Source organism: Mesoplodon densirostris, chromosome 2 (assembly GCF_025265405.1).
Source record: "Mesoplodon densirostris isolate mMesDen1 chromosome 2, mMesDen1 primary haplotype, whole genome shotgun sequence".
In the NCBI taxonomy this organism is placed as follows: domain Eukaryota; kingdom Metazoa; phylum Chordata; class Mammalia; order Artiodactyla; family Ziphiidae; genus Mesoplodon; species Mesoplodon densirostris.
The window spans coordinates 192686469-192713033 of record NC_082662.1 but is presented as its reverse complement, the minus strand read 5'-3'; the positions used below and the strand labels follow the sequence as shown (position 1 = coordinate 192713033).

Below are 26565 nucleotides of genomic sequence, written 5' to 3'. Positions count from 1 at the left end.
CAGCTACTGCTCTTCTTCACGCTCGCTCCTCTGCAGTGGTCTCCTAACTGGTCACCTCACATCCATCCCTGTCCATTCTTCCCCTGTCCACTTCGTATGCAATACTGCAACCAGAGTTTAAAAGGCAGAATTTTTTAAAATGTAAGTCACATCAACTTTTTTTTTTGTCTCAAATCTTCTACTGACAGATGACCCAGAAATTCTACTCCCAGGTACACTCAAGAGAAATGAAAACATATGTTCACACAAAAACTTGTACATGAATGCTTATAATAACATTCTTCAAATAGCTGAAAGGTGGAAACAATCCAAATGTCCCCCAACCTATGAATGGCACACAAAATGCAGTATATCCACGTAACGAAACAGTATCCGGCCATGAAAAGAATAAAGTACTGATGCATGCTACAACACAGATGAATCTTGAAAACATGCCGCTGAGGGAAAGGAGCCGGTCACAGAAGACCACATACTGATTCCACTTAGAAGAAATCTCCAGAGCAGGCAACTTGACAGAAACAGAAAGTAGATGAGTGGCTGCTTAGGCCTCGGGGGAAGGGGGAGACGGGGTGGCGACAGCTAAAGGGTACAGGATTTCTTTTTAAGGTGATGAAAATGCTCTAAAACTGACTGTGGTGATGGCTGCGTTGAACTGGTGAATTACATGCTGTGTGAAGCACATCTCTGCAAAGCGGTTCGAAACACTCTTCCGGTGGCTCACCATGGTCCTCGGCACATAAACCCACAACCTCCTCGCTGGGGGCGAGACTGCATCATGGAGCCCTGCCTGCGCCGCGGGCCTCGCCGCGGACGGCTCTGTCCCTCACTCTCCACACTCCAGCCACCACGTCTCCTTCCAGCTTCTCCGAAGGATCGAGCACCGTCCCCGCCTTGGCGTCACTGCGGTGGCTGTCTGCTCTGCCTGGAAGGCCCACCCCTCCCCCTCACCTGGCTGTTGTTTGCCCTGCAGTTCTCACTCGGGCATCACACCCCGAGGGTGACTTTCTCTGCCCGCCCCCCACCCCAGAAGGCGAGTGTACAGTAGGCAGGTCTTCTGTAAAGCACCAGCACAGCATCTATCTCAAGTGTCATTACCCTCGTTCCTCTTCACTAGCGTATACACTTCGCAGGGGCTCAGACCACACTCATCAGCTCACGGCTGTGCGGTCTGGGCTTGTCACAGTACTTGGCGACCGCAGGTGCTCAGCAAATTCTGGAAGGAATAAACGCTGCTACAGAGCAAGTGACTGAGTCCAACGGCTCTTGTGCCAGCTATTTATTTATTTTATTATCTAATAATTTATTTTATTATTATTAAATTAATTAATTAATATAATAATTAATAATAAATAAAATAATTTATTTTATTATCTAATAATTATTATTTATCTAACGAATATCTATACCATCCCTAAAATGCACTCATCTTGATATACCACATTCATATTACAATTCATTAATACCTTGACCTAATTCTTTTATTCTTACATCTGCTGCTCCTTGAGGAAATACATCCTAGTTATATAAAACATGTGGCACACGGCTGGTACTCAATAAATATTTGTGGCTTAAATAAAACTTCTAAAACAAAAATCACTATCTGTAGCAGGTTATTGATCACAGGTTATAAAATTCCCAGAAGACAGTAATCGTTTCTCTAGATTTCTCTAAATAATGGTTCACGCAACTAAATATTTAATAATGCAGTTTGATAAAGAACCTGGTTTACGCATCCTTCCAGGGACCATGATCTTAATGATGAATTTAACTCATTCCACTTGTCTCATCTCAGAAGGAATTTTTAAAGGGAGTTTTTTTCCCCAGCTAATAAAAGATTGCTTTCCCATTTAGTTTCTAGATGAAACTAACAGTATCTAAGTAACGTCTGAGCTATGAAATACATAGACATTAAATACTGAAGATTGATTTATTAAAACTTTCCTGGCTGGAAACCTATTAAAAGATGACAACTGGGCTTCCCTGGTGGCGCAGTGGTTGAGAGTCTGCCTGCCGATGCAGGGGACGCGGGTTCGTGCCCCAGTCCGGGAGGATCCCACATGCCACGGAGCGGCTGGGCCTGTGAGCCATGGCCACTGAGCCTGCGCGTCCGGAGCCTGTGCTCCGCGATGGGAGAGGCCGCGGCAGTGAGAGGCCCACGTACGACAAAAAAAAAAAAAAAAAAAAAAAATGACAACTGTTAGCTCTGCCATCTGTTAGCCCAGAAAATGGAATTTCTTCAAGTTTTATGTAAAGAAATGAAAAAAGAAAGGGAGGAAAGGAAGAAAAACACTATTTTTCAACTTAACACCTTCCTTCTGTTTCTTCTCAAAATGCATGTCTTAGAGCTATCTTTATAATAAACGAACGTCTAAAAAGTTTAACTCATTGTACCTTGCAGATGAAAATACACTGACTTGTTACACATATAGACACACTCAAAAATATAACACCTCCTTCCTTTGGATATTCAAAATAAAATGAAGTCAAAGTGAAATCTAAATTTTGGTAAGATTTGACCTCTTTTTCTAGTCTTAAAAAAGGGATAATTATGGCTTCAGTCTTTATGTGGATCTGAAACTCCTAAATGGAATGCATTCTATTTTTACCACTTCTTCTAGTGGAAGAAAATGGCCTGTCCGCCTCGGTCACACCTTCCATGGTCTCTTAGCCCTGACGCTCAGCAGGCTCTCTCAGCTCCTGCCTTAGACCTCCCTGAGGTCAGCTCACGGCTGCTCCCACCATCCCTCCAAGGAGCCTGCAGATCAGCTGGCCACCGTCCCTCTACAGTATCATCGTGTGCCACCCACTTCCTGTTCTGGTGTTCGTCTCAAATTAATCAAAACTGTACACCCTAGCTCCGTTTCTCTGGGCCTTTCATCATACCACTGCTCCTCTCTGCTGCCAGAAGTCATCGTGGACCACCCAGAGCCAAACCAAAGACGCTTCTCCCTGCTCAGGTGCTCCAGCACCAAAGGGGGAAACGGTGCCTGACATGACGTGTCTCGCAAGACAGACAGAAACAAGAAATGCCTAGATCCGTAACAGAAGAAGTACCTATGTTAAATAATCAGAAAGAATGAAGATCTCCACCAAAAATCTCCCAGAGGCAAAACAGAAAACCCAAGCTGTAACAGGAAGGCTCGTTTTCACAGAAGTACGTGCGATTGGGGAAAACACTCCACGCCCACCCCTCTACCTACTACCTCAAAGCAGAACCCCACAGGTGACATCAGTCGTGACACACCTCCTCCGCTCCCTGGCTTCCACAGAGGAGTCCGTTCCAGGAGTGGAGAGCACAGCGGCAGCTGAAACCCCATTGGCAGTGCTAGGTGGGGGGCGATTCGTGATCACACAGAGGGGGGTGCCGCAAGAGGCACTGTCTACTGTTCTCTCCGCTGCGGAGTCAGCCGGGGATTTGTAAGGAGGCCTGAAATCAAAAGGACACAAGCAGAAAGAGAACGGTCAGGCACGCACACGACAACGCGGTGGTAGAGACAGAGCTTCGAGGTGGGTTTACCCAGAGAATCTTCTCGCTCAGAATTTGTCTGGGGTTGGTCTGCTTCCTTAATTCTGAGCTCTTAAGTCTTAGAACAGTGATTACGCTTTCCGTCTGATATCTTCTGCCCAAGCAGTTATGTTTTACGGAAAATATTTTTTACTTGAGATTAGGAAAAAAAATTTTTTTTGATTAGCTATGACACAAGGCAAGATAGTGACACACGCGAGAGAGCTCTGAAGGAGTCCTGAGCACCATCTGGTCTCCACACACACACGACAGACACTGAAGTCACTTACGATCACGTCACTGCCCTTCAGTCCCGGCAGCGAGTGCCTGCGGTGGCCTCCCAGCGGACGCCCCGGACGGCCGTCTTCCTGGGTCACCCAGACACTCGACAGACACTCTCACCTCACCTAGCTTAGCAACCGCTCTCTTTCCACGGAACCAAATGCCTGATTGTCCGTACTCATAACTGCAGACAGGAGAGACTGAAACCAAAACTAACAGGATTCTACATGCAAGCTTAACTACAGACTTTCCAGCAGCAAGCTGTACAATTGCATTCATTTACATGAAAACAAGACCTTTGTTTCTTAACAAAGAGTTGAGATCAACCATTGGCTTTCCACCCAAAAAGCTATCATTTGTGATGTCACGGCTTGTTGCTGGGGTAACAGAGATCCAAAATTGATACTCACAAAGATGGGGAAAGAAATGAAAATGATGAATGCTAAAAATCTGCTTTTTTCACCTACTTACAATTACCAGAATGCTTATAAGTAGCTATAAGCTCATTTTCAAATAATCACATTATTATAATAAGCTTGAATTAATCAGATCATAAAAACCTAAATATGGTACCTAGATACCAGTATAAAATTAGAACAGTTTTGAAGTGGTATCTAAAAAATACAAGCCACTTCTCCAGAAGCAATTAATAGCTCAGAAAACAGGTGAAATTTTACATTCATTTTTTAATTTAAAAAATGAAGGCAAATAATTCCTCAGACTTACAGGATATATGAGCCTATAGGAAGCGCTAATAAAATCAGCCAGGAACAAAGCTATAAAATAATCACACTTATCGAAACCTTACATGGAATTCTTTTTAGCTTAATAACATGCTTCGGTCTCTGCAATTTCTTATGCTGGAGAAATGCCAAGGATTTTATTTGTCAAATTACAGAATAGGATTCTTACTATTATTTTGAAATATGTAATTTTACAAGTAGGTTGTTAGGATCAGAACAGAAAAAGCTCCAGAGCAGGGATTGGAGGCTCTGGAACCACCTGGGGCTGAGTGTAACCTCTCCGATCTCTTCCCTGTAAAATGGGGATAATGCTGCCTTGAAGTGCAGGGGTCTTGTGATGATTAAATCAAATAATGTCTGTGGAACACTCAGTATAGTGCCCACAATAAAAGATAAACTCAGTGGAAAGAAAATAGTGAAAAAGAAAAGAGCCCCAAGACGCACAAATCTAGGCTCCAATCCTGCCTTGGTTGCTCCTTCCTGGCCGAGTGACCTCGGGCAGATCATTACATTTTCGGTCTCAGCTTCCTCATCCATAAAATGGGGATAATGTTCCACACATCAGAGGGCTCTTTAGGACTGTATGTAACACAGCCAGCTGCCTCACCCACGTTCCTGTTCCTCTCCCTCCTTGCTAACAGGACCCTATTATTCAAGGCATCAATGTGCCTAGCCAGAAGTCCACACAATTCAGTCTCCCTGGTCGCTAGAGGTGGCCAGGGAGACACAAGCAGAAGATCAGTGCGTTTGGGGAAATTCTCAGTTCAGAGGCATTCCCTCTTCGCATACTTCCCCCTTTCCTCCTCCTCCCTGCCTAGAATACAGCCATGATGGCTAGAACTCTAGCAGCTATTTTGGACCATTAGGCAACCCATGGAAATGGAAGCCACGATCTAAACATTGTGAAGCGGAAAGACAGAAGGAACACAGACCCTTTGGTGGCTCTAGAGCTATGTGCCAGCCCTGCCTATTTCTGGACTGTCTTAACTGAGAGAAAAAAACAAACCTTTAAAATAAACCTAGACAGTATTATTTGGATACACTGTTATGTGTGAGTAAAGCAAGTCCTGATGTAACTCTGTACGGTACGAGCCCCATGCCTGGCACACGCTGGGGTTCAACAAAGGGTGGCCATTACCATTCTTCCCCAGGCCTTGTTCTGAATTAATCAGTAGCCTCTCTGTGCTTCAGTGTCTCCATCTGTGGGGATAACGGTCACCATGCCTGTGCAAATGGACTGTTATGGGGCCTGGTAAATGTATAAATAATCATACAGTATTATTAGAAGCAGTCCATCATAAGCCACCCCACCTGGCCAAACAAATGAGCACCACATTTGTCAGGAAAAGAAACCCAGCAACTAGCCGGGCACCCGTCGGGCACCACCACCAGCCGTGTCCTTGTTGCAACACTGGCCTCGATGACATTTTCCATTTTCTTGGTGTCAGCTGTAGAAACAAGACCCAGTGGAGGAGCCCCCGTGCTGCACCCAAAGGAGAAGATCTCTGACCACATTCACGACCACAGCTGAAGTTCTGCTCCAGGTTCACACGACACTCTGCCTGTGCCACCCCTCGGATGAGCCAGAAACCGAGAAGATGTCAGCCGGCAACAGAGTGGAGACAAACACACATCTCCTCCTTCCCACAGCGGGTGCCGCAAAACCCTCACTGCTAGAAATTCTCAGCAGGGGGCTGTAGGAGGCTCCCGGGACAAGAATCAGCATTCCTTCCGATTTGGCTGAATGCCATCTTCCAGAAAGAGTCAACAGAAGAGGTCCCTCCTGATGCTTCCTGGGAAATCAGTATAAAGGACATGCGGGCTGTCTGGAACACGCGACTTAGCACAGTAGCCGGGCCCTTACGCTGCAACCCAGCTGGGAGAGCTACCAGGAGGCAGGGCCTGAGCGCGCCCCACTGTTACCTGACGAGCAGCGGCTGCCTGGCCGACACAGGTCAGAGCAAAAGCGTCCTCACTGGCTCAGGGACACTCCCCAGGAGTCCGGAGTCTCCTGGCTGGAGCCTCCAGATGTGACTCCAGCGGCGCCCAGCAGCCTTACCTGCGAGGTGCACAGACGCAGCAGGGTCTGCACTGGGTGGAGCGGGGGGGCAGGCGGCGGGCTGCCACCTGCTGCCCCAGAGCTGGAGGAACCAATGGTCATGAGTGAGGGAGCAGGAGGTGGGTTGAGATTGGCTGAGAGGTGGGGGCTTGAGGGGCCACTACGTCCACCACAGGACGCGCTGCAAAACAGCACACGGTCACTTCCTTCAGGACACTCTGCTCGCCCCCCGCCCAGCACCACCGCCCCACCCAGACTACGCGCTTAAAGGAAGGTGGACGGAGAGAGGGCAGGACAGCTGGGAAGTGGAGGGGCCCAGCCCGGCTTGAGCTGGGCTCCGGCAGCGAGCAGGCCTCCGCCCATCACCCCACAGAGGGAAGGCGCGGGGAGGAGGAGAGATGAAGAGCAACAGGAGGGAGCGGAGCGCACGGATGGAGCGGGGCTGGGAAAGGGGGAAGACGGGAGACAGAGGCATTGTGCTAGAAAAAAGAGCTCCAACCCCCCGGACAAAGTCATGCAACCCCAGCTGCTTCCCTGAGACAGGAGCAACACTGCGAAAGCTAAAGTGAGCCGAAGACCCTGCAGAGGGTTTGGAGCAGAGACTCGGGGCTAAGCAGTAGAGAAGAGGACAGAGGCCGAAACGCCTCGGGAGGATGTGAGGGCTCAGGTCTAGCGAGTCACACTGTGCGGGCAACAGGGGACAGCCTTCCTGTCCCAGCTGAAGACAGGTGGGGACCATCTCAACTGCGGCAAAAAATTATCTGGCTTAGAATTTCTAAAAAAAACTTGACTATAACAGTCATGAAACACTTGAGGCGGGGGTGACCCAAAAAAGCCAGGAAGACTTCTTCGACACAAGATGCATTTTACTGGGCTGTTATAAAAGGAATTTCTGCCTAAAAAATAAGAAGGAGACTGAAAATGGAAAGTTTCTGAGGTTTGGCATAGTCCAAGAATGACAAATGTCTATTCACACCTTCTGTGTGAAACAGTGACTGTACATGATTCTTTCCTTGTGAAAGATCATAAAATAAGGTTTGTAAAATAAAAAGGTGCTTTAGGATTACAGAAGCAAAGCTTTGGAAGTCCAAGGTACAGAGCAAGCTGTAGATACTTTCTCAAACGTGCTCACATGACTCAGCACGCCTCCCACCCTAAAGAGGGGTGTCCCCCCTCCTCTGTTCACCACGATGATGCCAAACGACATCTGTGAAACCAGACACTACTCACTCCATCCATCTGCTGATGGCTTGGATCCAGAAAGCCACCAACCCTGCCACAAAATAACACCAGGCCTGAACATTGAAGATGAAGATGGCACCTTCATCTTTCCTAAGTTCTAGAACATTCCTTCCTTAGAGATGTTTTCTTGGTCTTGGATCCAGTTTGGATCCAGCCATAAGGAGTAATAAGTTATCTCTTCTGACTAAGGCCTCACCCTCGAAGACAAACAGGCAACAGCCTCATTAAAGCTAAAAACACTGAGGCTGTAGGATGAAGCTTCAGTGGCATCAGTGAATTATACTTGCTCACTTTCAACGTTGAGCCCTCTCTTACAGGACGTATCTGCAGAACTGAAGGGCGTTAAAAGGTGACAGTGGCCGTTTGGTTTATGGCACAGTCCCCACATTTCGTCATTAACTGGTTGACGAGATTATTGCTATCAAGTGAAAATAGGTTTTGATCCCAAACACACAGTCTGTGGCCAAAGTCTGTGTCTAGGGTAGCCAAGAATCACCTAAACACCTACGGATGAAGGCTGTGGCATGATGAGGCAGTTGGAGGGGTGTGGTTGAGAGAGTACAAGTGAAGAAAGAACTCAGAGGAAGCAATGAGAATCAGATTCCTCCACATCAGCAGCAAAGTTCAAACGGAAATATTAATTAAGTGTGTCTTATAGCTTAATGGCTCTGGCAAAGGTGCTTTGCTTGCTGGCTGGTATGTGGCAAAGAAGATAACTGCAGAAAGGGGTATACAGATGAGAAAAGGGGAAGGAAACCCAGGTACCTTCTCTGCACCAGACTTGCGAGTTTCATATCTTGATGGATCTGAGGGCCATTAAAGTCATAAAAAAAAAAAACAACTCAAGTCCCTAAATTAACAGGCTTCAATATGAAATTTTTTTAATGCAATTAACATCTGTCCCCATCCTGCCCCCGCTATACCCTACAGGCCCCTCCCTGCCTCCCCGCAAAGTGTGACTTGAGCTGAGGAAGGAGAGCTGGCTACCGGGCAAGGGCGACTTAAATTCAGTCCTGCTCAGAGTCTACCCGAAGTCATAGCTGGTTGAAGATATTACAGGACTGAAAGGATGGAGTATATATTCAGATCTGTCTGTGGGGAGAACTTGGAATTAGCTTACTCTGATTCAGTTAGGGAAAGAAATTAACTTTGATTTAAAATTACTTAAGATGTTACTCCCAAGAAATCTAAAAGCAATTCAGTTCTTGATTCGTTTCTGTGGAGCTAACTGGGTGTAAAAAGGCATGCAATTTACTGCCCATCTGCCCATGGCCAGAGCGAAGGAAACCACCTCCCAGCCTTGGAGCCTGGTACCTTTTCAGGTAGGTTGTCACGTAGGTGGAAGGGGCGGCCGTCTGCAGAGATTCGCTCCCCTCCGCTCCGTCCCTCCGCAGCTGGCGGGCGGGGGGGCCGCTCCGCACCAGGTGAGCAGCCGACTCTCTGTGGATGCAGGATGGACACAAAACAAAACACTGGCCCTGCCCTCTGTCCAGGGCACGGCATAAACTGGGAGGGGGGGCCGGGCAGGCGGAGCGCACGTGGCTGCAGAGACAGCAACGGGACCCTTTTCAAGAGATAAGTGTTCATACACCTGTCTCCCCGCACAGACGGGGGGCTGGATAAGGCTTCCCGGCTGCTTCCTTTTAGCAACTTCAAAGCCAGCCCATCTCAGTAGGTACCAAGTGCTCGTGGTGCGGATCTAGAGCCCTTTCGTAAGGAGAGGCCACTTCGTTCCTCAGTTAGAAAGCCTGGCAGGTCAGCCCGGTGTGGGTCGCTCAGAGCAAGCAGAGGCGGGACGGGGGAGGCAGAGAGGATGAGCGCGCAAGTGAAGGAGCCTCAGCTTCCTACCCGGGCGACGCCCAGGAGCGGCCTGGCACCTCTTCCTAACCGCAGCTGGTAACCCGGGGAGGTCCCCCAGGGCAGTCCTTCCCGAGCTTTAACGTGCCTTTCAACCACCGAGGGGACTCTGTGCGAGTGCCCAGCTACATCAGCAGGTCTGGGCGGGACTGAGACTCCGCATTGCTAACGGGCTTCCAGCGGCCCTCGTGCTGCTGGTTGGAGGACCGCACCTTGAGAAGCAAGGCTCTAGCCCAGGCTCTGCTCTGAGATGCAGCGATACCTCAACATTCCCATATTCATTTTAACTGATGAGGAAGACTTTACTTACAAATTAGAAGTTGATCAATTCAATTAAATAACCACATTTTTAGTGTTCACCAGGGGACAGGCCCTGTCCTGGGCACTAGGAGCGCCTGAGACTCCAGTGGACACAGATCCCACATGCACAGAGCCGGCTGTGGACTAAAGCGAACCCACACGGGAGGGTCGACCCGCAGGGCGCAGCACCGGCAAAGCACGGGCGGAGGGCTAGGCTCCTGAGCGGGAGGATGGCCGCAGGCCCCCGTGTGCTGAGTACCTGTTCTCCTTCTCCTCCAGGTCGCTGGCGCTGCTCAGCCTCCGCGACCCCAGTGAACTGAAAGAGCTTCTGTTTTCTCTCTCCTGTAAAACCAAAACAAGGAACGCACAGGGAAGGCACAGTACTGACACAGTGTGAAACATTTTGGGTAAAAAAGCAGAACTTAATATACCTATATAATCTTATTTCCAGATTCAATACCAATTCCAGTTTGAGTGGTATTAAAAAAGGTTAGCACTCAAAGGCTCATTCCCAACTCTCCTCCATTAAAAACCAATATGTAGGGAAATAATTCGCATGGGGAAAGCCAGGACCATCAGACAGGAAAGAGCAGCACAAGTTACGCCAAGCAGCGGCCCTGCAGAGCCAGGGAGCTTCTGGAAGCCACAGACAGCAACTGCACCCTGAAGTTCTTTTCCTCGAAGTGCAGCCTCAGGTACAAACGGGCCCCAGAGCTAACGCAGCCAACACACCTCGGGCCCGAGCGTGTCCGGAAACCCAGGACCGAGCGAGGGGTCTGTGGTTAAAGGAGACCCAGCCCCAGAGGGGCGCACCAAGCGAGCCCTGTGAACTCTGGAACCAGAGTGAAGACACAGAAGCATGCTCCTTCTGGATGAACAGTAGATGAGAAGGTAGCTGGATCATACGTCAATTAATGAAAAAATGAGACACTAAACTTTTCTTTTCTAAGGGCTCCTCGGCCTGAGCCTCATTAGGATTGAAAGCCCAACCAAGGAACTCTGCCTCGAAACATAAAAAGAATAAATCACTGTTACTGGTTCAGAGGAACCTTTTAGGCCGTATCCAAATCTTCATGCTTCTGACTCACTTTTCTGCCCCAGGTAAGGAGGGTAAGGAAGCATGAACAGAAGGTATGTGCCAAAAGGAAAAGGGGTTTCTTTCTTTCTTGGCCAAGCAAATAATAGCAAGCAAACAGCTACATGATTAATCAACGCGCCTGTCTCCTTTTAAAGACTCTGTACTTCCAGAATCAAATTAGGGACTAGAAAATGTTTTCCTTTGTTCCCGAGGTTGAATTGTCACAGAAGGAAACTGCACCTTTTCTCTGTTGTCCAGCACAGTGGAGATGCGGGGGCTGGAGGCCGAGCGGTGGATGGACGCGGCCCGGTCCCGCAGCGCCTCCCTGGACCTGGCCGCCTCGCTCAGCACGTTCTGGCTGCCGGTCTTCCTGAGGCCCAGCCTCCACGAAGAGGGAGACTCATCTCTGGGCTCTTCCGGCTTGTTGAAAAGACCGGAGAACTACGAGGGACGAAGCAAAGGAGAGGAAGGTCCTGATGGTTCTTTCCACCCGCAGCTGAGCTCCATGGGGCGAGGTGGGCGGAGCAGGGAGAAGCACGCGGCAGGCCAGGCACTGTGGCCCTTTCCCACCTGGCAGCTGCCAGGCCCTCGCAGGGTTCCCTTTCTCCTGGGCCAGAGACAGCCTAAGAGGCTCCCACCTGACAGAGCTGCTCTGAGGAATACAACAGCAGGCTGAGTGCTGATCCAGGCCTGGTGACACGCCCTGTCCTGTCCCCTGTGTGCCTGGGGACGGGACACCTCACCTCTCCAGGCCTCAACAGGTCCGTATGTAACCCTGGCAAAGAGTTTACCCCTCTTATAACACGTGGACACTGGGAAACACAGGGCGGGCCAAGGTGTCGCTATGTTTCAAGGTCCTGTGATGAAACTGTGGTAAGCTGATGGAAGGTAACATGCACACAGATGCTAAAGGCCACTCCACTCAAATTCTAACTGCTTATTTCAAGACAATGGTTTATTCGATCGAGGGTAGCAGTTCTAAGCATTTCAGATTTCAGCGAGCAGCAAAATTAAAAAAGAAAAAAAAATGGTACAAGTCATAGAGTTGCCAGTTTTTAAATTTTGCCAGGAGAACAGCTTTCAGAAATGGATTACCATTTCCGGTACCATCCTTTCATTAAAAAAAAGAGAGAGAGAGAAGTAATTCTAACATTAGAAAAGAAAGCTTCATGGAAAGCTTACATTGTCCTTAACCATCTCATCCTGCTATAAACCACAGAAAATATGGCAGACTAGTGTCAGCCTGAAGACCAGGCTGGGGCACATCTGGTCTACAGACCATCAGCCGTGGGCCTCTTCCTGGGCTGTGGGGGGCTCTGCTAGAAGCGTCGGTCTTTCTCCAGAACCAGGCCACCTCTACCGCCCGGCATGGTGAAAACGCAATAGAAATGTAAAACCATGCTTAGATTTTTCTCTTTTACCCGATCATCTGCAAGGATATATTTACGTACTCCTTCCAGCTTCAGAGAATCAATCCTGTTGGCTCTTTATAAGCCACCCTGGTTCTGAGGGGAAAAATGTCTTTCCCAGCATTCTTTTAGCAAAGTGGAGTAAGTATGGGTGTGCGTTTGTATCTTTTTTAATTTAGGACTTTTCCTCTTAAAACAGCGGGCGATTTAGTCGCGCGCAGAAGCCGGGGAGTGTGCAGGCCTGAGAGGCTGGACGCTCCCGGCAGCCAGCGCGCAGCTCAGCCTCTGCTGCCCCGTCACCACGAGGACACCAGAACGCTGCCTGCACATTCACGAGGCTCTAGGAAGATCAGTAAGTCAGCGTCGGCAGAAGCCCAGAGCTGTCCAAGAGCTGCACTCCCAAGAGCTCGGCCCCGTCCTCCTCACATCAAGCCCACACGCTGTGGAGCCGCGGCAGCTTCCGAGCGGCCTGGGGAGGCCGCCGGGGGCACTCACATATTTCAACAAGTGCTTTCAACCTCCGCTCTCCACTCATCATCGACTATAAGGACTTAGCTCAGGAGAGTAAAATGGAACACGGGAAGTAAAAGAAGAAGAGCAGTCATCAGAGCAATCAAGGCTGGGTGCTGGCTATCTTCCCAGCCCAAGCTGAGCTTCACATACGCTCACCTCAACTTCAGATACGAAGAAAATAGGCAACGGACAACATTTCCTTGGTCCCAGGTTACTAGGGCCTGTGTCATCTAAACACACTGTAGCCAAATTTGTTTGGTGATGGCTTTATAGTTTTTTTAAATATACTGTGGGCAAAGTCATGGACACAAACATCGTGTCCACTCCTCCAAATCCATGTACTGAAGCCCTAACCCACAGTGTGATTATACTCGGAGACCAGGTGGTTGTCTGAGAGCCAGGAAGAGCACCCTCACCATGAACTGAACCTGCCAGCGCCGTGACCTTGGATTTCCAGCCTCCAGACTGTGAGACATAGGTTTCTATTTAAAGCCATCCTGTTTGTGGTATTTTGTTATGGCAGCTGAGCTGACTAAGGCAGGAATATAAAGATGTGGTACATATATACAACAGAGTATTACTCAGCCATAAAAAAGAGTGAAATCATGCCATGTGCAGCAACATGGATGGACCTAGAGATTATCATACGAAGTGAAGGAAGTCAGACAGAGAAAGACAAATGTCATATGATATCACTCATACGTGGAATCTAAAAAAAAAGGATACAAATGAGCTTATTTACGAAACAGAAATAGACTCACAGACAGAGAAAACAAACTTATGGTTACCAAAGGGGAGGGGGGAGGGATAAATTAGGAGTTTGGGATTAACATACACACACTAATATATATAATATAGACAAACAACAAGGACCTACTGTATAGCACAGGGAACTCTACTAAGTATTTTGTAATAACCTATAAAGGAAAAGAAATCTGAAGAAAATATATGTATGTATAACCAAATCACTTTGCTGTACACCTGAAACTAACCCAACATCATAAATCAACTATACTCAATGTAAAGAAAAAAAAAGCATGACTGTACCTTTAAGGCCTTTCTAACTGGTTGTTACTGCAATAGTGGGAAATATCCAAACTAATTCCAAGGTACTCACTCTCCTGGCTGAGGAGCTGGAGGAGACGGTCTGTGCCGGTGCTGGCGTCTGCTCTGCGGCCCTGCTCTTGCTTTCAGAGTTGGAACGGTTGACGACGGCTTCCGGCTTTTTATCTGTTATTTAAGACAAGAGAAGCAACAAGTACAAGTATGAAAACCTTATCTGTGCATATGTGCACTTTTCAGCTAACAGGAAGGGTTTACCCGTTATCAAAACAGATCACTAGGGCCCTGTAATGCTTGGATCCAAACTACTGTGAAACCGCTGGTAACCACTGTCTCTTGTAAGAAAACAGACTCAAGCGCAATGCCTGCCTTGACAGGTGCCAGTTCTCAACCCCACATGGATAGCTGACAACCTTCTCCACACTATATGTCACATATAAAATTCATGAGTAAGTACACAGTACGAATCTACTCTGTTTGGGGGGTTGGGCAGGAAAAGCCAGAGAAGGTATAAGATAGACCTTGCTTTCCAGGCAGTTACAAAAAGAAGAGACGGAAGGTGTAAACTGATCATGGTAACAATACAAGGTCAAAGACGACCGGTGCTGAACTGGTTGATTTAAATCAGCAAGCGCTCCGGGGGTCCAGAGAAGAGGCAGACCGTCTGAGGGAGGGAACGTAGGGAAGATGCTGTGGGGGAAGCTGGAGGGCACAGGGCAGCAGGAGGAGGGGCGGGAGGGACGGCGAAGGGCCGGGAAGTCACAGCACCCACGTCGCTGGTCAGGAAAGAGGCAGCCACCAAGTAACAAGGGCTCTTGGGGTCGCAAGAGGAAATAAAGCCAGAGGGCCGTGTAGGACACTGTGGTGACATAAGCGGGAGGGGTCCCTCCCAGGGCGCTGACAGAAGTCCCGTCTGCCTGAGTCCAGTGGCTGCTGGGCCTCTGGTCCCTGGACTCCAGAAACACAGCTCCAGGGTAACCCACTCATGAACTACGGGACAGTTTTCAGCCACATCCTAGATGTGGGACACTGGGCAAGTTACGTAGCATATTTGAACTTCTATTTTCTCACTGATAAATCAGAGACTCAAATTCTTGTCTTGTGAGTTGCTGTACAGATTAGAGATAAAATGTTTTTAAATTGCATAACTCAATATTAAGTCCCTAGAGAACAGTTTATTATTACTAGCATCACTGTCTTTGTGGCGACTGTGAATACTCAAGGCAGTCTTTGAACACAGTCGGAACGTCTCTACCCCCAGGAAATGGACCTCACTGCCAAACCTCACTGACACTGTCACAGGCTGACTCCTGGTGAGTCCACACCCTGTGTGCTACCCCTCATACTGACTCCGGCCTTGGCCCTGTGAGTTCCTGTGGCCCCTGGGACATCAGCAAACGGGACACAAGCAGAGGCCTGGAGAGTGTGTGTGCGCGGAGCTCGCCCTCTCTGATGAAGGCTGGAATTCAGCTGCCATGTGAAGCAGGGGCTGGCCTGCCTGATGACAAGAGACACACGGCCCACTTGCCCCAGACGTCCCGGCAAGCCACCAGGAAGGGAGGAGGCCACCCCTCAGCCACGCACCAACTCACCACACTCGTGAGTGCGCCGGCACCGCCACACAGACGACAGAGAAGCCGCCCTGGCAGAGCCCTTCCCAAACTACCAACCTGTGACACTGGGTGCGTACAAAGAGTTGTGCTACCTGCCACTAAGTTTTGGGATGGCTTGTTATGCAGCAGTAGATAAGTAACACGTCAAATAAGTAAAAGAAAGGGAAAAACAGAAATCCAAATCAAACTGCTTACATTTACCTCAAAATGTAATTAACATTCCTTACAACTACGTTAGGACGTAACACACATGGAAACTGTCATTTTATGAGGCTGTACCGGTGGAGGTTTAAGAAGAGGAGACACGCACTCGACAAGGGCCTGCTCAGTGTGCGCACGGGTGCCAGGTGGCACCTGGAGGCTCGGGCACCACCCACCCCCTCGGCCCCACAGGGTGTGCTGAGCACCCGCCCTGCACAAGGCCCGGCGCTGGGCACCAGGAGGGACGCGAAGGTCACCAGGACACACGGTGTGTCCCAGTGCCCCCGCAGCTCGCTGAGCGGGCAGAGCAGACGAGAGGAGACCCGCGGTCACACTAATGCCAAGTAGTCCAAGCGGCACAAAGGCTCCGACCACAGCCACAGGAGTCACAGGAGGGGAGAAAACCCTGTGGCTGTGACGACAGGGCTTCACAAAGGACACCACTTTGAGCTGGGCTCTGAGTCAGGAGTGAAATGTCCACAGACAGCAGCGCGCAGGGAAGCTCACTGCTGTCGCCAGCTGCTGGGACTGACCCGCGGAGCCTCGGTCTCCTCCTCACTCCTGCCCGGCCTTCCTGACACAGAAACACACATCCTCTGGGGCCACCCCTCCTCCACCGACTCCGTCTCACCTCCCAGACCCAGTATGTAGCTCTTTTCTGACGACCCCTCCCCTGGGGACATCTCGCCCTTGCCCCCAGCGTGAGCTTTCCGCCCCTGCTACTCCGAGGAGCCCAGATCAAAGTCGGGGGCTCGGGCACTCCGCCCACAGCTGTGAGCCCCAAGTCACCTCACTTGCGGTGTCACCTTCCCGTTCTAAAAAGTGGAGGCAATAATACATCATCTCAGAGTGTGGGTGTAAGGATTAAATAAAAATGTGTTAAGTGTGTTGCAAATTAAAAAGCCATATATAGGGACTACCTTGGTGGCACAGTGGATAAGACTCTGCACTCCCAATGCAGGGGGTCCACGTTCAATCCGTGGTCAGGGAACTAGATCCCGCACGCTGCAACTAAGAGTTCACATGCCACAACTAAGGAGCCCGTGTGCTGCAACTAAGGAGCTCCCCCACCACAACTAAGACATGGCGCAACCAACCAACCAAACAAATAAATAAATAAATAAGCACTACATAAATGTGAAGTGTTACTATGTTCTGTGAGAACTGTCCCATGTGTACATATATTTCTGATGTATCTGTGAGAGGAGGTGAGCTCTGTGTCCTTCTATTCTGCCTCCTTGATCTCCACCCTAAAGTATCACGATAAACCCCCAAACTCAATGCAGTCTTTTGTACTAGTGAACACCATTGGCTGCATTTCTCTCTCTCACGTGACATGGGCTTTATTCATGTACACGCCTTCCTATCCCCCTACATCCCCGAGATACATTCAACAAAACATTCAGTGGATGTGGCTGCCTGTCACGTGCCAGGTGCGGCGCTGAGACCTGGGAGTGACACACTTGGAATTCCCAGCCCAAGGACGCTGCAACCGAGAGGAATGAGCAGTGTTGGGGGCCACACAGGGGGTGAGAGCACAGGGAGGGGTCGCTCCTCTGCACGTTCCTATACAGGAAAAACCTAAAGAAGGACTCTTCAATCTGGCAGACCCTACAGCTTTTGACAGAAATCATGCAATAAACATCCGATGGCCAGGAACAAATTCTACAGCACAAATAACTGTTCAGGGGTACAACACCCGGGCTTGTCTGGGAACTCCAGTGATCCAGCTTGGATAGCACACATCCGCACTTACAGACAACACTGGAAAGGTCAGCTGGAGCTAGACTATGAGAGGTCTTGAAGGCCGGGCCACAGGGCTTGGGACTCACTCTGCAGGCAGAGTCTGGAAGGTGGTCATGGAAGGTTTCTGAACAGGAGTGCAGCATCATCAAGGGGTGTGGGGTGTTTAACCCCAATAGCAACGTGGAGCTGGGCTGCAGGGAACAAGAGACCTGAGGCCTGGGGACACCATCATGGGTAATTTCAGTAGCCCAGACAGTGCCCTCCCATTCCGCCAACACCTTGGTAGCTAACAGAGTGATCCGGCACAGAACAAGTCTAGATGCTCATTCCAGACAATACTGGAAGCCTAAGACATGTAAGCACTCAGTAAACAATATAAATATTAAAAAGATGAACACGTATGGATTTTGACAGATACTACACTGGCATTTCCAGAGCAAGCTGTGCCTGCTTAAGAATAGCAGTTCAAGGGCTTCCCTGGTGGCGCAGTGGTTAAGAGTCCGCCTGCCGATGCAGGGGACACGGGTTTGTGTCCCGGTCCGGGAAGATCCCACATGCCGCGGAGCGGCTGGGCCCGTGAGCCATGGCCGTTGAGCCTGCGTGTCCGGAGCCTGTGCTCCGCAACGGGAGAGGCCACAACAGTGAGAGGCCCACATACCGCAAAAAAAAAAAAAAAGAATAGCAGTTCGAGACTCAGTGAACAAAAGGTCGTCTCCTACACTACAAACCTAGCTGGGGCCCGTCTGTTCTACAGAATCAAGGGTCTCTAACTTCCTCTGAGAGACGGAGACATGGACAAAGGCAGTGCTCTCCTGCAACTGAGAGAAACCGTGTCAGTCAAGGCAGACCCACTTTACAGGAGCCGGGGCCGGGAAACAGAAAGAGCTGAGCATCTTCGCGATGGGCAGCCGGCTAGGGCAGAGTTCAGAGGGAAACACAGACTCTACTACTGACATAAACTGAATATGGACTCCTCCCCCTAACTTGGTCCTCTTCTCGTGGACACCAGTCTGGAGAAATAACATGCCGCTGACTGCAGGACACGGGCAGGTGAACTCTTAGTTTATCACGAGCTCCCAATTATCCATGAGAACTACTCTGCGGCAGGGGAACCTCTACTCAGCAAAACCCCCATGTCTCTTTTCTAAGCGTTTGCCTTGCTGTGTATCAAAACCCCAGGCTAACGTACAGCCTGGCACTCTGAGCATGCTCAGTGCCCAGCTCTCACCGCTGGGGTTCCGGTCTCGCCATGTAACAAACTTAAGAAGCCCCATATGATGTATATCATCAATAAGAGTCATAAAGGTAAATATGATTTTGTTCCTCCTTCAATCCCCAAATCAGGAATTGAAGGAGCTTCACATAATGGGAAGGAAAAAGAAAAAGACTTGGAGGTTCTGTTTAGGGAATCGGTTCCACCTGAGGGCCCTGGCATCACCTGCCTTGTGACAAGCAGCGACCCCCGGTGCTCTGGAGACAGGGGGGCTCGGCATCACCCGCCTCCTTCTCGGTTTCTGACTCAGAAGCCTCGTCTTCACCTTCGTCCTCGTCTGAACTGGAGCTGCTGGATGCTTTGCTTTCATCCTCCACTTCTTGGGGCTTCGGTGTCTCCTCCTCATAGAGCATCTTCTCTTTGCTAAATTAAAGATGACAATTTGAGCGTAATTCAGAAAGGACACGCCATTTCCTACGCTCACCGGGGATCCGGAACGAGAAGGACAAGTCTGTGAAGCTCTGTGTGGAAGCAGTAACAGAAACATATTCAAATCCTGCTTTACATCCGTGTTCTTCTGAATCCTGGGTTTTCTGCTGACTAAGGGTTAGTACTTGATTTGCGAGTGTGATGGAAGAAGGTCCAGCCTGTTTAACACAAGGAACAAGGAGGGCTATGCATCTTCATGATGAGTGAGCAGGTAAATATTTTTACAAATCATTTAACAAATGTTTACTGAGTGCTTCTCACACGCCAGGACCATGCTAGGCAACAGTATGGTGCAAACACAACAGACACGGCCCCTGAGCTCAGACCTTCTAGTTAGGGAAGCAGTTGGGACTAAGAACCCTTACGCTGGGAAGAAAGCAATGCACACAGTCTCCGTTAATTCACAAATTTAAAACACGCCCACCCACTCTCAGTGTCGCCCCCCACAAGTCAATGCCACTCACCTCCTTGCCCCTCAAACATTCCCACATGTTTAAAGATCATTTGGCTACAAACACGGGGTCTCTTCACTGTATAAATTCTCAAGCTAAACGTGTCACACTCAGCAGGGCTCATCACATTTCTCAAACCCAAATATCTTACTTCTTAAAGAGTCTACCGTGCAACTTGCTGTTCAGGTCTGACTCAATGAGCTTATTCCGTGTCTCTTTTTCACTTCGAAGCTGGAAATCGAGAAAACAGAAAAAAGGGAAGACGTTGACTATTGGTAAAAAATCAGCAGCCATGAGAAAAACTAAAATGGCCCTGTTACTGGACCAACACCAAAGGAGAGGAGAGACTGGGGAGAAGGGAAACACATCAGCTGTGTGCTGGTCTCTGTGGAAGACAATGACAGAGAAAGATGCTCATTCAATGAGAAGAGGAAATCCACAGCATTAGAGCTTCAGTGAAAACTGCCCCATCAAATATCCAAACCCCATTGTCCCAAAAAACCTAGGTGTACAGGATCAAACGCCAGGAGTACCTGAAAGAACTCTTTAGGATCCATATACTGAATTAAGTTGGCAATGGTTCTAAAGAAGAAGCAGGTGCCAAATGGGAAATAAGCCCTTGGAAAAAACTGTCCGGTACTTAGACACATGCTCTAGACAAAATGTACTTAAATCCCTGGACCCCAAAGTTATGCAGGGGGCAAAGGCAGGCACCATTCCCAGTAGCACAGAAATGTTATTTAGTGAGGATACTCCTCATGTTCGAAGACCGAACCATGCTGGGTGAAGGATACACGAGAACTCGCTACTATTTCCACAACGTCTCTGTAAGCTTAAAAATTATTTCAGAATAAAAAATTTAAAAAACAACAAACACCTAACCATGCAAATGATAATCTTATATCAGGAAGGCTGCTGCCGCTCAGAAATAGATTCCAGCTGCTCATCAGAGGAGACAACTGAACCGCAAGCTGCGTCTGCGCTCTGGGTCTGCAGCTTTCCCAGCCAGCCCTGAAGAAATGAGCGTCTCCACTTCCCAGTCCAGACGGTGCTGAGCACAGGGGAGGGCAGGACAGCTGATCTGTCCCGTCACTGAACCACACGGGTCTTTCATTCAGAACTGCTCTCAGCTTCTCACATTCTCCTGCACTTGAGCCCATGTGCCCTGAGCCACAGCCCACGCAAAGGAAAGCACAAGGAAAGCACATGGTTTCTCCTGTCCCACTCTGCTTCAACAGGAGATTCTCGAGCCCCTAATGTGACTGACTTTATCCTCCGCACCTAAGTACTCCTCCCTCTCTCAGGCAGAGTGTGAGTCACTCCCTGGTCACTCGAGTACTGGCAGGGTTTTCCACCCTGCAGTCTGGACGTGGGTACCATGCTTACATGGTCCTCCTGGGCTGCACTAAGCAGAAGGGCACAGACAACCAAACCATCAAAGTTCTAGAAGAAGAGGGAGAAGCGGACCGAATTTTGGATATTTGATGAATGGAATAAATACGAACCACTGACCAAGCACTGTCCAATGCCAAACGTTTTAGTTTTTGTGGGTTTGTTTGCTTTTTAAGAAATACATCCCTCCCTGTAATCAATTTTCTTTCAACAAAGAAGTCCTTTCAGTCAATAAGGAAAAGTTACGAGGTGTCCTCTACCCCTATTTGCAAAAAATTCTGACTTGAACACACCATATGCCCATTTTCTAGAGCTCAGGGGTAACTAGAGTCGCCGTTGTCGTCATGTTTGCCTTTCACCTGCTGGAAGGCTCTAAGATAATGAGCAGATAACAAGCGAGCTTTAGCAACAACAGTTTCGGGGCTATTTTTTTTCTAACAGACTGTGGATATTCCTGGAGGGAACCACTATCATTGCTGGAATGCAGGGACATCCAACTCCACTCGCAGCAGACAAACTACAGCTGGTGTGGCCTGTGGCGTGGACTGTCCCCCCAGACTCACCACGCTCTGCTTCTTCTGCAGCATCTCCAGGTGCTCCACGAGGCCCTCGTCAGCCACATCAAACGGTGTCTGGCCCTGGCAGAGAAAAGGGGCGCCATGACCAATTGGAAGCAGACGCAGCGATCACGGGACTTCATCAGAGAACTAGTGGATGTCCACTGTATGCCTCTGACTCCAGTGATAGCTGCTTCACTGACTAGTCTACTCGACACCATGGTAATACCTTCATCTATCACAGAGGAAACACAACAAGAAACAGCAAACCCTAAAATACAGGGCTTTATATTTTGTAAAGCTGTATGAAGGAAATCACCACATTATTTCTAATGTTTATTGCCTCTTGGCAAATGATCAATTGAAATCTCTACTTGTAGCTATTCTAAAATGCTCTTAATTGCTATGATAAATTCAACAAAGGGCTCTTAGAAGCCTCAGAAGGAGGTCCAGGGCACGGGTGCACTAAAGACTAAGTCACAGGAATCATCTCCCTTTAAGTGAGAGAAGGGTTATCTCTTAGGAAACAGCACAGTTAAGGACCCTAACCCATAATGTGAGAATGAACCCTGGGTCAGGAGAGATGAGAGGTAGTAGATAAGAACATCTACTAAGTAAAAAGCCATGTCTCTGGATTCCTAGAAAATCGGTAGATGTAGGGATAGAAGTTGCAGGACTTCTGTATTGCTTGAAGTGCGGCTGAATAAGACGACTTTCAGCCAAACTGCAGGATCTCATCATTATAACGTTGTTTTTTTTTTTTTTTTTTTTTTTGCAGTACGTGGGCCTCTCACTGTTGTGGCCTCTCCCGCTGTGGAGCACAGGCTAGGGACGCGCAGGCTCAGCGGCCATGGCTCACGGGCCCAGCCGCTCCGCGGCATGTGGGATCTTCCCGAACCGGGGCACGAACCCGCGTCCCCTGCATCGGCAGGCAGACTCTCAACCACTGCGCCACCAGGCAAGCCCTATAACGTTTTTTTAACAACTGGATGTGACTAGGGCTCAGCTATTAAGTCTTTGAATTAGAAGTAAAAGCAAAGTATTTCACAGTTCACCACAGATAGTGGCCTTGGGCTTCCCCACTGCTCATTTCTGCTAAGGGGGAAAATATCTTTTTTCTTTCCCTGTGTGTTTGCTTTAGGGGCTTCAGCATAAACAGAATCAGCAGACCGGCTCAGTGGAGCTTTATTTTACAAAGCCAACGTGTCTGCGTGGATAACGGGGCGGGAAGCAGAACTACAGCTACCAGGGATGCCCAAGCCAGGACAGCAAGCCTGGTTGGTCACTTAGCAGGGACTTGAAGCCTTTTGTTCCCGAGCCCCGTTAGAGGGTGACGCTCACTAACCAGTTTGCTCCTGATGTCCATGTCACAGAGGGCTTCTGCCAGGATGGAGCACGCCTCCTTCACCCCCCAGTGTGCGGCGGCATGGAGCGGGGTCCAGCCGTCGCGGTCCTGGACATTGAGCTCATAGCCAGCCTGAGTCAAAAGTCTGAGGAGAAACCCCAAACCAGCCATTACGTGCTCGGTGGCAGAGCTCCGTGCCACACCGGCGGCCACCCAGCTGGCGTTTCAGGCCCTGCCCTGCGCCGCCACCTGGCCTCTAAGGCCCAGCTCGGCGCCAGCTACTGCCTGAGAGCCACCACGGGTAAGCTTCAACCACCCTCGGCCAGAGGCCGCGGTGCTCCCTGGCACACCCATGTCCCACCACGCAGGCACCTGAGGCCAGCCGGCGCCTAGCTCAGCTCCGTCGGGGGGTGCTGTCAGCTTTCCAGCGCAGGAAGGGGCTGTCGGGCACCTGATTCTCTCACTCCCTCACTAGCTCTCTGGCTGGTCTTCCCCGGACACCACGCTCGCACCTCCGACCCCACGGGAGTACGTGCAGGGGCCGTTCGCTAGCGCTAAGGCTACAGCCCAGCCGTGTGCGTGGAGGACAGCGTGACTCCTGAGGCCCTGGCGGCACCGGGCGGACGCAGGCGGCCTACGTCGTGGGCCTCCAGACGCCGTCCAAGAAACGAGCACGTGAGCATGCTCCCAGGCAGAGAGGTGCTCCGACACTCACCACACAGACCAGGAGGCTCATACTGGGTGGAGCACGAGGCGGTGAAAGCGTCTGGCGGCAAGGCACACGCGGTGCCACCAGCAGCCCAGGCACTGGGCGGGCCCAGGAGCAGAGCCACGAAAGCGGGGAAGGACGTGAAGGGAAAGGGGAGCAGGCAGAGGAGAGTCCAGAGTCCTCCCGCTCCAGCTGGATGCTGCACGCCCGAGACCTGTGTCATTAACCTAACGAGTCAGAGAGGACCAAAAGGACGGCGAGTCTGCTCTGTGCTGCGTGTCGCCAGAAGGGGAGGTGCCAGGGGTGCTAACGATGAACTGTGGGGCTGGAGGCGGCCACGCAAGGTCCCCTTCAGGCCAGTCCAGCTCAACGCGGCCTCACATCGGACCCCTCAGGAGAAGCTAGAGGGCGGTGTGGCGGGAGGAGGGAGGTGAAGAGTACCAGCAGACGCAGGAGGAGAGACTGCGTGGCCCAGGAGGGAAGCAGCAAAGAAACGCGGCCCAGCTGAAGACCCAATCCATCCCGCATCCACACCAACTCCTCTCCTCCCAGTCTGTGCAGCCCAGACCACGTGCGCGGACGTTACCTGAGGACCTCAGAGTAGCCCTTGGCGGCAGCCACATGGAGGGCAGTGGCCCCTGAGCGCGCCTGCCTCACATCCTGTATCTTCCCGCTGTTGAGCCACTGGCGGGCGTCCTGCAGCATCTGCTGTTCCTCTGCCTTCCTCGACTGCTCGAGATCGACCCCTGCAAAAACCAGATCCAGACCGCCAGCATCACCAAAGGTCCCTCAGATTCAAAACACCTCCTAAATACAACCACTAACGGCAGTTTAGTCATCAAGGGGGGCAGTCTTCAGATTTATCTTCATTTAGAAGAGCCATGACTTTTACAGACTTATCAGTAGTTTTACCAGGGTTAAATCACGAGGTTAAATAGTACTTGACGGCAGATTCATTAAGGGACCATACTTAACAGTGTTTTCAATTTTAAGAACATAAAAACCAAAGGGGATTTTATTTTATATTATAGTGTTTGTACAAAGTACACATTTCAAAGACCTTTTACCTGTTATACATTTTAGTTTCCCCACAATCCTTTGAGGTAAATACAATAGATACTGCTATCCCCACTTAACAGATGAGGAAATAAACATACAAAGGTCGGGGGCCTCACTCGAGGCCCCAGGACGCCTCAGGGCTGCCACCAGAACGCTGATATCCTAGGTGCCCGTCTGTTCCTCTTTTCCACTCACTACACCTTAGGACTGGTATCAAAAATCTTAGTTTCAGGTATAACATACTTTAAAAAATTAACTACCTCTGAAGTTCATCTCCCTGTGTAGGGAAATACACTGACTGAAGCTATATGCCCTAGAGCCGGGAGTAGCTGACGCACAGTGAAACTTCCAAGGGAATGCAGGTTAAAACATTACGGAGGAAATCCCAGGGTGCCTCCCTTTAGCCAACAACTCTCCAACCTCTGTGTCAGTGAAAAGGAGCTGGGGTTGGGGATCCCCTGTTGCACAAAATAATGACCTGTTCCTAGGACAAACACACCCGCCCAGGAGACTCACACTCGTTGGCAGGCTTTACCTGTGCATGGTCTGCTCCCCTCCCTCTCGATTCTTGAATGAGACCCTGGGAACTACCTGAGGATTATCTGTCTGATTTGAGGAGACGGATGGGGGGAAGAGGTAACTGATTTATTTTATTTCTTTTTTTTTTTTACAGCTTTATTGAGATTTAATTGACATACAGCTTTGTATAAGTTAAAGGTGTACAACACCTATATATTGCATGATTACCACAGCAGTTATTAAATACCTCCATCACCTCACATAATTACCATTTCTTTTTTGTGGTGAGAACATTTAAGATCTCTTAGCAACTTTCCAGTATATAATACAGTATTGTTAATGATGGTCACCTGCTGTACATTGGATCCCCAGAACCTGTTCATCTTATAACCGGAAGTTTGTGCCCTTTGACCAACATCTCCCCCACTCCCCAGCCCTTGCAAACCACCATTCTGCTCTCTGTTTCTATCAGTTCTGCATTTTTAGATTCCACGTACCAGCAATATCATACAGTATCTGTCTCTCTCTGTCCGACTTATTTCACTTAGCATGATGCCCTCAAGGCCCGTGCATGTTATCGCATACGGCAGGACCTCCTTCTTTCTCGTGGCTGAATACTATTCTATTAGCTACAGTATAAACAGATATATACACACATACCGCATCTTCTTCATCCATTCACGCGTACACTGACACTCAGGTTGTTTCCTATCTCGGCTACCGTGAATAATGCTGCATTGAACACGGGAGTGCACATATCTCTTTGAAATTCTGATTTCATTTCCTTTGGATATACACTCAGAAGTGGAATTGCTGGATCATATGGTAGTTCTATTCTTAATTTTTTAAGGACCCTCCATACAGTTTTCCACAGTGGCTGCACCGATTTACATTCCCACCAGCAGTGTGGGAGGGCTCGCTTTTCCCACACCCTCGCCAACACTTGTTATTTCTTGTCTTTTGGATAATAGCCATTCTAACAGGTGTGAGGTGATAGCTCAATAGGGTTTTGAGGTGGACCTCTCTGATGATTAGTGACGTTGGGCATCTTTTCATGTGCCTGTTGGCCACTAAATGTATGTCTTCTTTGGAAAATTTTCTATTCAGCTCTTCTGCTTTTTTAATTGGATTGTTTGGTTTTTTGCTATTGAGTTGTATGAGTTCCCTATATATTTTGGATATTGACCTCTTATCAGATATGTGACTTGCAAATATTTTCT

General features: G+C 49.3%; 1 protein-coding gene across 10 annotated transcripts in view; it reads right to left on the bottom strand.

Moving 5' to 3' along the window:
- The window catches only part of PPP1R12B (protein phosphatase 1 regulatory subunit 12B), a 199641-nt gene that overhangs the window by 109860 nt on the left and 63216 nt on the right, over nucleotides 1-26565 (bottom strand). For 3 of the 10 annotated variants that reach the window (XM_060091508.1, XM_060091509.1, XM_060091512.1), the window contains exons 4-13: nucleotides 24354-24513; nucleotides 23059-23203; nucleotides 21720-21794; nucleotides 19916-19995; nucleotides 19053-19246; nucleotides 14106-14218; nucleotides 11307-11507; nucleotides 10248-10330; nucleotides 9146-9316; nucleotides 3245-3427 (exon numbers count right to left, since the gene is read on the bottom strand). In XM_060091508.1, the coding sequence (XP_059947491.1) occupies nucleotides 3245-3427; nucleotides 9146-9316; nucleotides 10248-10330; nucleotides 11307-11507; nucleotides 14106-14218; nucleotides 19053-19246; nucleotides 19916-19995; nucleotides 21720-21794; nucleotides 23059-23203; nucleotides 24354-24513 (1405 nt within the window). Of the gene's footprint in view, nucleotides 1-3244; nucleotides 3428-4627; nucleotides 6771-8596; nucleotides 8638-8889; nucleotides 8924-9145; nucleotides 9317-10247; nucleotides 10331-11306; nucleotides 11508-14105; nucleotides 14219-19052; nucleotides 19247-19915; nucleotides 19996-21719; nucleotides 21795-23058; nucleotides 23204-24353; nucleotides 24514-26565 lie in introns of those variants that run through there. The other 7 variants (XM_060091516.1, XM_060091514.1, XM_060091510.1 and 4 more) reach the window with 7 other exon arrangements.